Below are 12,965 nucleotides of genomic sequence, written 5' to 3' on the forward strand. Positions count from 1 at the left end.
TATCGTTCATAAAAAACATTGCTTTCGACATTTATTCATCATTTTTGGAAAATGAAAACAATATTAATAATTATGGGAAATCTTATTTGGGAGTAAGAGTGCATCTTTAAAATATTTGCTGATACAAATAAGTTCAACTTAAGCAAAATCATGCGAGGAAAGTATTTAGCTGAGTACAACACCAACAGACTTTCATAAAGTGAGACTGAAGTGACTTTGAGATCTGCCTCGAAGGTACTGGGGTTGTAATGTGATCAAATTTCATTGTAAAAAAAAACAAAGTATTTGAATAAAGTCATGAAACTTTGCAATCGGTTCAAACGCATGCATAAGATGGACAACTCCAACAGACTTCGACACCGTGAGACTGAAATGATGTCGAGACCTGCCTCGAAGGTACATCGGCATGACTTTTGTTTCGTGATAAAATTCAGTTGTAACCCCCCAAAATATTGGAATACAGACATGGACCTTTGTTACCGGTATAAACGCATACACATGGTAGCATATACGTTTGGTTTGTGCTGCATCCAGATGACACGAGATCCGACCCACTAGTTGCCATATATGTATATGTCTTTTTAATTGCTGTAAAACATAACCGATGCTCAGTGCAAAACAGGTTCAAAGTGGGCTCATTGCAAGATGGAGAGAGGTCGGCAATTGTTCCTAAAAAGCTGCTTTTCGCCATAACCAAACAGGTTTTGCTTTTCGTCATAACAAAATACAAACATTTGATATTTCTATATACGATATGCCTTATTTGTAGGTATGTATATATCCTGAAGGTAAAATATGCAATCCGAGACTTCCGTTTTAAGACAAACATGGTGAATATATACATATAAACAACTTTTTGGACCAGAAACGTAATTTGCTAAATTATTCAACATGTCTCTTAGTAACAGAATGTAGTGTACATTTTTCCGCTAAGCCTCCGCTAGGTTTTATAAAAAAAATGATTTAAAAATAACACACTTACAGCGATAATCCTTTTTGAGTCGAGCGGTATTAAACTTCCCATTATAACTAAATGTGACGTCACAAACCACGTGGTATGTCCACACTATAGCAACAGTGCGTTAGCAGAGGAATATCAGGGTGATGAAGCACTTGACTTTAAAGGGGTTCTCACATGTGTCACCACGGGTCACAGCCTATGTTAACAAAACGTTTGTGACCTTTATTTCTAAATAACGTTCTTGACAAAATATGTCATAGACTTTAAAAAAACATGTTTTTTTCTGCTTCTACAATTGTGAAATATTTTAGATGTGCTTGTATTTGAATGATGCAATCCTTGGCCAAAATTTCATCTTGACGGATTTTTTTCGAACGATGCAACGATAAAACTTTGCCCAAAGATTGCACCATAACAAGCAAATCCAAAATATTTCACACGTTAAAAAGGTATTTAAAACTCAACGTTACTTACGTGTTTGTTTGCATCGGTTGTGCCCCGTGCTGACCCATGTCAGAACCCCTTTGAAGTCACGTGATTCCTCACAATGATATATTATTATGGCGTGTCAAATGGCTAACGCGTCACAATACGACACCATTTACACCCAGAGAAACACATTGCAAAATGGTGGCAATAAAACATTTGCTAACATGAGAACAAATGTTCAAGTGACAGGTTATACGAATTTTATAAGCATGTGCAAAATGTGTACGTACAATAACACTCGTAAATCTAGTAGTCGGTGTATACAATGCTACGGTTAAATTGATTTAAAGCTGCACTCTCCAGATATACCATTTTTTGTCTTGGAAAGAGCACAATTTTGCGTAAATATCTGCAAACCAATGATAAAAGATTGCTGACAAAAGATTAGATCGCAGATTTTCATATTTCCGTTCGAAAATTAATGTTTTATGGCTTAAAGGAGCTGCACTCCGTTTGATGAAATAGCGGAAAAAAAAGATTGTCGAAAACTGACATAAACTTGGTATCGATGTGTACAATGCATTGAAACTTACTCACTGAAGCACCACATAGTTTACAATTAATTTATTTTCGCATTTTTTTTCGTATTTTTCCATTAAAAAGATTACTAGGTATGTCTACCTTGTAAAATTCATTCCATATTCATGATTGGCTAGTCGATATTATCACGTGATATTACCAAATTAGGTGAATAGCTTAAATATTCCATCAGTTTAGGATAAGCCTTAGTGGTACAGTGGATACAACGCTGTATTGCAAATTTGGCGACAACGTTTCGAAGCCGGTCTCCAACACAAATCTTTTGTACATGTTGGTATAATTTTTATACAATTATGATATCAAAGAGTAAAACATTTTATTTAATAATTGTCCTGAGATTCGTTACAGAAAAAACAAACTGTTTTGTGCTAATTTGGTGTACAGTCCATTTAAACCGTTACTATTTAACTTAAATATAAACATCTGCTAACTAACTTTTTGTCAGTGGTCTTTAATAACTGGTTTCCATGGATTTTTCAAAAATTGGCTCGTTCCAAGCAAAAAATAAAAAAAAGTTGTCAAAACGTTCAATTTGTGAGAGTGCAGCTTTAACATCTATATGCGCATTTCGCCATGAACCCTAGATCAAGAAGAATATAATTCTTCCTTCTAAGGTAAAGTAGTTTTCATAATCGATATAAAACATACCAATGACAAAAGAATGGTCAAAATGTGGAACACTTCTCGGTCGTTAAGGGAGACCCTATTTTAATCAGTTGAACCGGAAGACAAAGTCGTCTGCACATTGGCGCGTGATATTTGTAAACTGTGGGAGTCAGTATGTGCATAGCAGTAAATCAACCTTGGATGAACTTTTTCTTTATAAGTTTAAGTATGTGTTAAAGAATATTTAAGATGGTTTAGGGGTGGTTTTAAATAAATATAGCATTCATGACTCGGATACAGAACAGAGGTTAGTTTAAAATATGTTAGAAAAGTATTTTTATTCAAACAATTATATTAATAGAAACAAGATATTTGATTTGATGTATTAGTTGGCAAAATTAATTCGATCATTAAATGGTACAGTTTTGCGTTCGATAAGGCGTAACCAACAAATTATTTGTTTCCATTGACCGACCGATCCTATTTTTCCCTCCTGACCCAACACGGTTTATGCCGTAGTGTGGATCTTTTTTTCATTATTTCGTAAAGAATGCGCATTTTTTTATTGAGCATGTTAATATTTTACCATTTTATATTTTCTACAATAGTAATTTACCCGGATATAGTTAGGTTTGGTACGGAATCCCGTTTTTCAAAAACAAAACAAAAAACAAACAGAACAAAATTGTGTCTTCCTACCTGCCCTATTTTTGAGATGTGAGTGTAAACCAAGATCTTTATTTCGGGCATAACAAAGCCTACTTTCACCTTTCGTTCTCAATGACATGCTAACCAATATGCACGCTAAAACCGTTTAAATAAACACAATACCTTCTTTCAAGGCTGTATACTACCAGAACGGACGTAGCCAAATATGGGCGACCTAATCGGATCGGACGGTGACGGCGCGCCGCTGCTGCTTATCAGCATGGCTGTCGGCGCGCATCTGGTAATCATGGTCATCGTAATGTATTACGCCTGCTGTCGAAATGGCTGCTCCTGTAAAGTCACCATTGAGAACGATAATCTGGCGTCGCGCGAACGTGATAATAGCGACGCGGCTGTTCTTGTCGATTCTGATAATCCAAATACGCCAAGCGTTCCGACAGGACCTGTTTCGAATTGGTGGCAAACCTCCCTTTTAACGCGCGTTCAGGCGCAGTTTGAACGTCTCCGTAGCCCATCGCCCTACGAACGTCTGACAGGGGACGACGTTCTTTCTCGCCCGCCGTCGTATCACGAATCTCTGGTTTCACCTGCTGAGTCGGGTCACGATAACGCTGGTGCAGAAATAGATCACCCTCCTTCATATCAAGTTTTCGTCAACAGACTACCCTCTTGGCGTCTTAACCATAATACAGGACGTTACGAGGAGGAAAAGCCACCGTCGTATGATGAAGTGGTGTAGCCGAGTGGACAGTGGCTTTAGCATTTTTATTAGAATGTAGTGAGAACAAAAACACGAAAAGGATTTTACTTCATTCTGAAGTACATGTGAGTACAGGGATGACCAAACGTGAATGAAGTACGATGATTCTAGAATGTGATAAAAGCGACTCTGATTCTAGAATGTTATAAAAACGGCTCAGATTCTAGAATGTGATAAAAGCGACTCTGATTCTAGAATGTTATAAAAACGACTCAGATTCTAGAATGTGATAAAAGCGACTCTGATTCTAGAATGTGATAAAAGCGACTCGGATTCTAGAATGTAATAAAAGCGACTCTGATTCTAGAATGTGATAAAAACAAACTTTTATACTAGAATGTGATAAAAGTAAACTCTGATACTAGAATGTAACAAGAGCAAACTCTGATACTAGAATGTCATTAAAGCAAACGCTGACTAGAATGTCATAAAAGCAAACTCTGATACTAGAATGTCATTAAAGCAAACTCTGACTAGAATGTCATAAAAGCAAACTCTGACTGGAATGTCATAAAAGCAAACTCTGACTGGAATGTCATAAAAGCAAATTCTAGACTAGAATGTAATAAGAGCAAACTATAATGCTATGAAGTGATCAAAACAAACACTGATACTAGAATGAAATAAAAGCAACTTCTGATACTACGGATGGGTTGTGATAAAATCAAACCCCGGTTTTAGAATAAAAAAGAGCAATTAAGCTCAGATACTAGAATGTGATAAAGCAAGAGAGCCTCTTAAAAAGTGAATTTCTAGTCAACTTTTAAGGTTATTGTAGAAAGAGAAGGGTTTACGGTTATATTGCATAATGTGTTAACTGTTATTTGTATCTGTTGATTTATTTTGATCTTGTGCAATGTTTCTTTACACAAGCAATAAAAAGGGGTGCAATTCCACCGCTCAACCGACTGAGATAGTATTTCTTTTATTTCATACCTTTTAAATATTTTGTTAACATAAAATATATTGGTTTCTTTTCCAAGAAAACATTGATAGTCGACGGGAAATTTCAGAATTAGCTCGCGTAGTAGTGTGGACGTCGATTTGCACATGCGCACTAGGATACTGTACGATACGGAATCAGAAAAAAGTGTGTAATACCGATTTTTATCGGATTACCGTATTTTATGTTTAAACTAAGCCAGTACTTAGTCGGAAAATTAACTTTTTAAGTTTGAAATAAAAAAAACAACAACATGTATTTGGTACTAACTGGCATGGCAGTTTTGCATAAGAAACGGCAAAGAAATCTTGCATGACCAAAAACGTTCGATTTTGTTACCTTTTTTAAAATTAATGTTTGACTTTTCTGACTATTGAGCCAGACGTAAGTCTTGGTAGTTGCCAAATTGTTCATTTTACATTTATAAAAAAAATTACTCATAACATTCTTTTTTTTTAAATTGGCACTATGAGAGATAACATTATCAAAACGCACGTAATCTCATTTAAAGTTGTTTTTTTAAACTTGGCATTTCGTATGGAGTTAAACCTTTCAAAATGTGTTTTATTGTGTCTCTATTTCGCAATTTGTTTCAACTTGTTCACTGATAATGTTATCAAATGAATATTACAAGATATTTATCACTTGTGCATTGCGTTTCTAAAAGCGGTTTGCGCTTTGATGTCTTTAAGGCTGGCGTAGAGGGTCTTATAAAACAACTACCGTTTATTTATCTGTGATTTTATTGTTAATTGCCATTTCATTTAATGAAAATATAAGTTTTTACTTTGAAAGTTTTAAATGTGTACTTTATTTCAAGTTTGGCAATGTAGATATGAAGCCTATCATTGGTCTTGTATACATCTTGAAAATTAAATTGACACGTGATGATAATTGTTATTGTTTAAATAAAATTTTGTTTCTTTGAATGGTTGTTTTGCTTCATTTCTCTAAATACTTATTTTATATAATAACATTTAATCGGTAAAGTAATTAGTCAACTACGTTACCTTTTAATAAAGGTTACTGCTGTCACAAATTAGTTCAACCTTAAAGGCCTAGTTTAAGGAATGTTTGGCATGACAACCCCTTGCTGTGGATCTTCTGCTAATTGCAATGATGTCACAGTAGGGGCAAATTTCCTGTTTATTTGTTTATTGGCCACTTAGGATCCATTTCTATAATAAAACCTCCAAAACTGCTTAGCAGGATTTAGACAATTAGGCAATTAGTTCAAGATCAATACACAGAGTTTGGGTAAAGTACACGTTTTCTTTTTCTTTTCTTTTTTTGGTGTGGGTGGGTCTCTTATAGAAAGATTCAAATAGGCCTTTAATCTGCAAAAGCATATGGTGATATTATTTAGCTGAGTACAACACCAATAGACTTCCACAAAGTGAGACTGAAATGACTTTGAGACCTGTCTCGAAGCTACAGGGGTTATAATGTGATCAAATTCCATTGTAAAAACCCAAAGTATTGGAATAAAATGAAATACTTTGCAATCGGTTCAAACGCATACATAAGATGGACAACCCTAACAGACTTCCACAACTTGAGCCTGAAATGACGTCGAGACCTGCATCGAAGGTATAGTGGTATGTGATCAAATTTAGTTGTAAAACCCCAAAGTTTTGCAATTGAACTTTCAACTCGATTCAAACGCATAAACATGGTGACATGTCCTTTTTTGGTACCACAACATGGATAACACGAGGAATGCAGACTTTGCCTGACACCGATCGCGCATACAGTTACTTCCGACCAGTCTTATTCTGAGTCGACCATAATCGACTTGATTCCAGTGGTTGCTGATAAACATGTTGGCTCTGTGCAAAATGCAATGAGCCAATGTTATAATGTGCCTCCCCTGAATTTCATGATTTGGAGTTTGAAACAAGGGTTCGATTCTGACTTTGACCCAGTCTCCCAACAAACCTCAGCTTAACAACAACGTGGACTCGGTCGCTTAAAAGGGTGGTTTGAGGCTGACTCATCCAAGAATTATACGTTAGTAGCGGATCCGTGGTCTGGTGGTATCACATTGCATCCAGGGGTCGCATGTTCGATTTCCCGCCGCACCACCAGCTAATAATAATCGTCTTCCGAGTGGGACGTTAAATTGGGGGTGGGGGGGGGGGTCTGACAGTGCTTAACACGAGTGCGGGTTAAAAGAACCAGGGTAGCTCTAACCAGAGTTACATTCTGTATGTGCACTCTGCTCAAAAAACCTACACGGACTTACCATCGTATCGGAGCACTCGCCGAATGGGCCTTGCCAGAGTGCGAGTATAATTAAACTAACACATCACCATTATACGTTTATTTGTGCCAGCTGCCGCGTCCGGTTCAACTAGGCAGACAGCCGCTGTCAAGGATGTCATGGAGCGGACTCCTGTATCCATCACAAATGCGATACGTGCATGGAATGCACGCACCAACGCTCTTACTTTGGGTGATTCTTAGACCAAGTAAACTGTAATGGGCATTGACAGTTCTAAACTGGAATAAGTAATAGTTAGACGACATGAAGTAAATTCTTAATGAATAATGATGGGCGGAGTGAGCGTATACTTAGAATACAACCTCATTGACTGATACATTGACAACGCAAAATCTAAGCAGGGAATGTGTATTGGATGAGTGGCAGTAGGCGGACCTTTAAACACCCGCGAAAGGTGAAATTCTTAATGATTAAGTCTAGTGCTTAATGGATGCCTTTCTGCATTTCCATTGGCTTACAATGTAGGTTGTATTCTAAGAATGATTGTGAAAGTATTCGGTTTTGCCTTGCATGTCGTTTACAATAGTATGATCTTTATTAATTTATACCATTAGTGATGGAACAAAGCATGGAAAGAAAATGCATCTCATAATTTTGTTTGTTCCTTGTGTTTATTAGATAAGCCTCATATACCGTAACATATTTAAGTTGATTAATCAATCTTAATACATACATGTCACTTTAAAACTCTTCAAAAATTTCAGATCAATTTTCAAACTATTCAAACAGAGCTGCGCTTTTTGCTTCTATAAAATTTATAAGTAGTTTGACGGTCGCATACCCCAATGTGTTTGTTATTTACATTTAATCTTATACTATCAGTTTGCATCAAACGATCAATTGATTTACGGTCAGACTATGAACTATTACCATAAAACTTCTTAAAATCATGAAACTTGTACAAAAATCTAGCGGTTTTATTTCAGGTCAATTTTAATAAAACTTTGTTTCGCCGGCTATTTCTATTTTAGTAGTTTCTTGTTTCCACATACATTATTCATTCGGTTTCAAGAAGAATTCGTTCGTTCTTTCCTTTTTCTTCTTTTTATTTTATTTATTATGTTTTTGTTTGTTGTTGTTGTTTGTTGTTGTGTTTTTTTTGTTTTACTGGGGGGGGGGGGGGGGGGGGGGTAGGTGATGGTAGAGGGGATGGGGAGGTCGAAAAATATCACATATTACTCCCGAGATTCCTGACAAACCTTCATTATTTCGTCGAGTATACACTGTTATCCTTTAATTTCGTGTTATTCTTATAAGCGTCTATTTGCAACTTTATTTAAATATGCCTTGAAAAAGAAGTAAATACTCAAGTGCAATACGAGGGGTGAATGCGAAAAGGTTCTAAGTGACATTAAATAAAGTAGAAGATAGAACCTTTTCGCTTTCAACCCTCGAATTATAGAATCTCTTGCTCACTCCTTGAGAAACTAACTATTTAACATTATTTTCTTGGCCTAATCTGGCCCTTGCCATCTTGTTGCTAAAAGTTTTAGCCATGTCTGTGTAAACAAAGCGGCAATAATTCATAGCTTAATATTTACACAGTTGTAACTTCTGTTTAATATTATACATGTATGTGAATCAGCTGTTTGATATATATATATATCAACCTATTGACCTTTTCCCGCCGATTCCATAATTTAATGATTATAATCCTCATTGTTTATTTATGGTGCAATAACTACTTGCTGGTGCGATTTGTCATCGCTAATGCAGTAAATGTTGTTGTTATTGTTGTTGTTTTGCTTGAGCGTGTTTTATCGGCATTTTCTATACGGACACACCTCGTACATTGCGAGTTGATTAGCTCTTAATTGCGCTAAATCCATGTATGACTATCAGTGTATGAATACCGCGTGATAAATTGCGTCATAAATGCTATTTTGCTTCGAATGAAGACTTGAAACAAAGATAACTTCACATTTTAAATGAAATATAGCGCAGTCTACGCCGCTTACGGAGCCTCACCTTCGGTCTTTTACCAAAGTTTGATTTAGAGTTTAGTTTCTTAAAACACTTCGACAAACCTTTTCACAAAACGGAAGTCTGACGGCGCACTGTCAAAACAGAACATAACAGAACAGAACTTTTATTAGGCATAAACAGTAACATGTTCGTAGCCAAATGCATATATATATATATTCACGGCGGTAATATAAAACAGTATTGACATTAATGTTGTATGAGAAGAGCATACATTCAAGAACAAATATAAATATAGCTGTTCAAATACTAATAAGTAATAATTAAATTAGATTAAAGCACTTTTGCGCTTTTCAGTGGCAATATAAACAAATTTAGCAAGTTTCCTTAATAATGCTGCATTTTCAGAACAAATTACATAGTTTTTTCTTGGTTGGCCAATGACAATAATATCGTGGTAAGCACATTTGTCTAATATCTTTATAAAATGGACATATACAAGAATAAAATGATATTCATCTTCAATCATATTCATATTGCAATATATGCATTTTCTACCATGTCTTGGTATATTTCTATATCTGCCTTCTTCTATAGCTAACTTGTGTGCTGAACATCGCACTCTACTTAGAGATACTCTATGGTTAACATTAGTGACACTATCGAAATATTTGTTCATAACAAAATCTTGTTTTTATATCTTTATAAGTACAAAGTTTGGACGAATCATTTAAAGTCGCATACCATTTCTGCATGTGCTGATCATATAATCTTTCAATAACTTTTGACAACTGTAATTTAGTGACTGACATATTATCCCATAGTTAGTTAAATCCTAAATCATTTAACAATTTTTTAACATCAGAATACCATGAGCTGCTTATATTTAGTGAACTACAATATCTAAAACATCTAGACAGCAGGTTATCATTTGAATTTACAAGCTTATACCAATATTGCAATATCCTCTCTTGGCGTATAACATATAATGGTACGTTGCCAAGTTCACCATAAACAGTAGCATTAGTTGTTTGACATCTAACATTTAGTAATTGTTTTAAAAATTTCAAATAAACCCTTTCTATATCGGGAGCAGAATGGAATCCCCATATTTCACAACCATATGTTAATATTGGTAAAACCATTGAATCAAATAATTTAAGTTTTTAATGTACATTTAAGGGTATCTTTTCAAACAATGAATTTAACGAAAACATTGCACTTAATGTTTATTTAGATAAAGCTTTCTGGGCCACTGAAAATTTTCCATTGGATGATAACATTACTCCTAAATAGCAAAATTTATTAACAATATCCAGTTTAACTTTATTATAAAATAGACTGACATTTTCTTTCCGTGTACCTTTCTTGCATATCATAGCAACAGTTTTATTAGTATTTACAGTGATATTCCATTACATTAATTTATAAACAGGTTTGTCGAAGTGTTTGATGAAACTAATCACCTTATCAAACTCCGCTAATAAAACCAAGGTGGGGCTCTTTAAGCGGCATATACTGCCCATTGCTTAGTTTAAAATGGTGTAGTAAAATAAAATTTATCTCTGGGTTAAAGTTTATGAAGTGATTTCTTCGTGACAAGGTAACCTCAGGGAGCGGAGCGACCGTGGTTTCTTATTCACGAAGAAATTACTTAATAGATTCTAACCGACAATATACAAAATAAACTAGTTATAAACTTTATATTTAACTTATAAGGTTCTTTTGTTTTGACCATTGATGGTGGCCTTGAAGTTTATCACACATTTATGATAACGAAAAGATAACACCATACTTAGTTTCAATATTTTTCTTTATATATGGTTTTTCACGAGTCAAAATGGATTTACTTTTAATAACAACCGCTTTATTCTTCTTTTCGCTATGCAATACGAGCGTATTGGGACGATCTGATAAGCCCTGCCAGAAAACGTCGTTCGGCGGCTCAACGTTTGTGTGCATGTGTAACGCGACGTACTGTGATGACGTGGAGCCTGACGTCAAACTTCCCGACGGTGTTTTCGCCGTATACTCCACGGACATAGCCGCAGACAGGTTGACAAAAACTACGCACAAGTTTTACGTGCTCGATGAAAATACTTCATTGAAACACTTACAACCCGAGTCCGACGTATTTTATATTGTGACTTCTTTCAAACCCAAACAGACAGTCACGGGGTTCGGAGGGACGTTTACTGATGCTTCTGGAATGAACATTGTCAAACTTCCTGAAGGAGCTCAGGACAACCTCATCGAATCTTACTTCGGACCTTCTGGTATAGAATACAGTCTTGGCCGCATTCCCATAGCTAGCAACGATATGTCTACGGATATTTATTCCTACGATTTCACAAACGGTGACACGGGGCTTTCCAAATTTACTATCTCCGGTTATGACCATTTGTACAAAATTCCCTTTATCGACAAGGCTGTTGTTGCACGAGGCGGGAATCTATCATTATTCGGAAGTCCTTGGTCTTCTCCTGATTGGATGAAAACCAACGACAATATGGTAGGGTATGGGACAATTTTACCGGAAATGACGAAAGTGTACGCGAACTATTTGGCGCGTTTTCTAAGTGAATACGAGGGTTTCATGTCACACGGACGGATGTGGGGACTGACGACCCAGAGTGGCCCCACGCGCTCATGCAGCAACACCAGCCGCCCGGAATATCAGTCCGTCTGCTGGACACCGGAAACTATGCGTGACTGGGTCGTTAAGGATCTAAAACGTTCGCTTCAAGACAGTGGATACGGTTACATAAAGTTATTCACTATGGACGACAATGCTGACGTAATGACAGAGTGGCAAGACACATTTGATGACGTCATTGCTCTCGAGGCAATAGACGGCTTTGGGATACACGGCTATCGTAACAATAAAACAACGCTCAAGTCTATGTGCGATACGTATGAAAGATTTCCAGATAAAATACTCTTAGGAACGGAGTACTGCCAGCGAGGAAAGCCACAGCTAGGGGCCTGGGAGCTTGCAGAAGATTTTGCGGAGCACATATTTGACAACCTAAATAATTGTGGTTCTGGTTTTATTCACTACAACCTAGCGGTTGACATGCACGGTGGTCCTAGCTGGGTGAACTACAACGCCGACGCGCCGATCGTCGTTGATTCCGATGGCGGTAACAAAGTATTTTATAAGCAACCTACATTCTACATGATGGGACATTTCAGCAAGTTTATACCACCGGGCTCAGCAGCCATAGAAATGTTTCCATACCAGCCAAACCCAGAAGGCGTCCACGCCGTTGGTTTCACAAGACCAGATAACTCCACCGTGTTGGTCATCAGCAATTTCAACACCGCGGAGTCCAAGACTGTGGGTATTTTATATGGGAAGTACTATGCAAATTATACTATGGCACCAAATTCCATACACACCCTCACTTGGTGGAAACCAGGGGCGGTTCCAGGAACGTGACGTTATAGGGGCGTAACTTAAGGGAGTAACCTTTTGACTTTCAGTGACCACCGGATTTTACCGAACATTAACATTGATATTTAATGAATCCCATTAAAGGGACACAGGTCAGTTTATTGGCCATTATTCACGAGTAAAGAAGTAAACAACAATCTGAATTAGGTCTCTTGAATGCTTCGTATTACCCAACTACCTGGTAGCTAAATTGTCGACAAATATGACATACAAATTTTAAAGAATAAAGGATAACTTCAAAATTGTTACCAGCGGTTGAAGAAATACTTCAAATGAATCCGTTTGCTCAGGGCTATTCCATTAAAACATAGAACCCACGCAGGGGGAAGGGTC

General features: G+C 36.6%; 2 protein-coding genes across 3 annotated transcripts; both read left to right on the top strand.

The window, feature by feature from the left end:
• The first annotated feature begins 2,716 nt into the window (after nucleotides 1-2,716).
• On the top strand, nucleotides 2,717-4,448 carry LOC128214995 (uncharacterized). Of its 2 annotated transcripts, none has more exons than XM_052921731.1 (2): nucleotides 2,717-2,822; nucleotides 3,439-4,448. In XM_052921731.1, exon 2 carries the CDS (start codon nucleotides 3,471-3,473, stop codon nucleotides 4,002-4,004), a length of 534 nt encoding a protein of 177 aa, XP_052777691.1. In that variant the 5' UTR covers nucleotides 2,717-2,822; nucleotides 3,439-3,470; the 3' UTR covers nucleotides 4,005-4,448. The 2 variants fall into 2 exon arrangements, with proteins under 2 accessions (XP_052777691.1, XP_052777690.1); XM_052921730.1 differs by having other exon boundaries at nucleotides 2,754-2,903.
• Nucleotides 4,449-11,015: 6,567 nt separating this feature from the next.
• LOC128215436 (putative glucosylceramidase 2) lies at nucleotides 11,016-12,868 on the top strand. Its single transcript, XM_052922123.1, has one exon. The coding sequence runs from the start codon at nucleotides 11,016-11,018 to the stop codon at nucleotides 12,615-12,617; it is 1,602 nt and encodes a 533-aa protein (XP_052778083.1). The 3' UTR covers nucleotides 12,618-12,868.
• Nucleotides 12,869-12,965: the final 97 nt, after the last annotated feature.

This window comes from Mya arenaria, chromosome 13 (assembly GCF_026914265.1).
Source record: "Mya arenaria isolate MELC-2E11 chromosome 13, ASM2691426v1".
In the NCBI taxonomy this organism is placed as follows: Eukaryota; Metazoa; Mollusca; class Bivalvia; order Myida; family Myidae; genus Mya; species Mya arenaria.

Coding starts and splice junctions, on each gene's coding strand:
- LOC128214995 (XM_052921731.1), top strand. CDS start 3,471: ATGGGCGACCTAATCGGATCGGACGGTGACGGCGCGCCGCTGCTGCTT.
- LOC128215436 (XM_052922123.1), top strand. CDS start 11,016: ATGGATTTACTTTTAATAACAACCGCTTTATTCTTCTTTTCGCTATGC.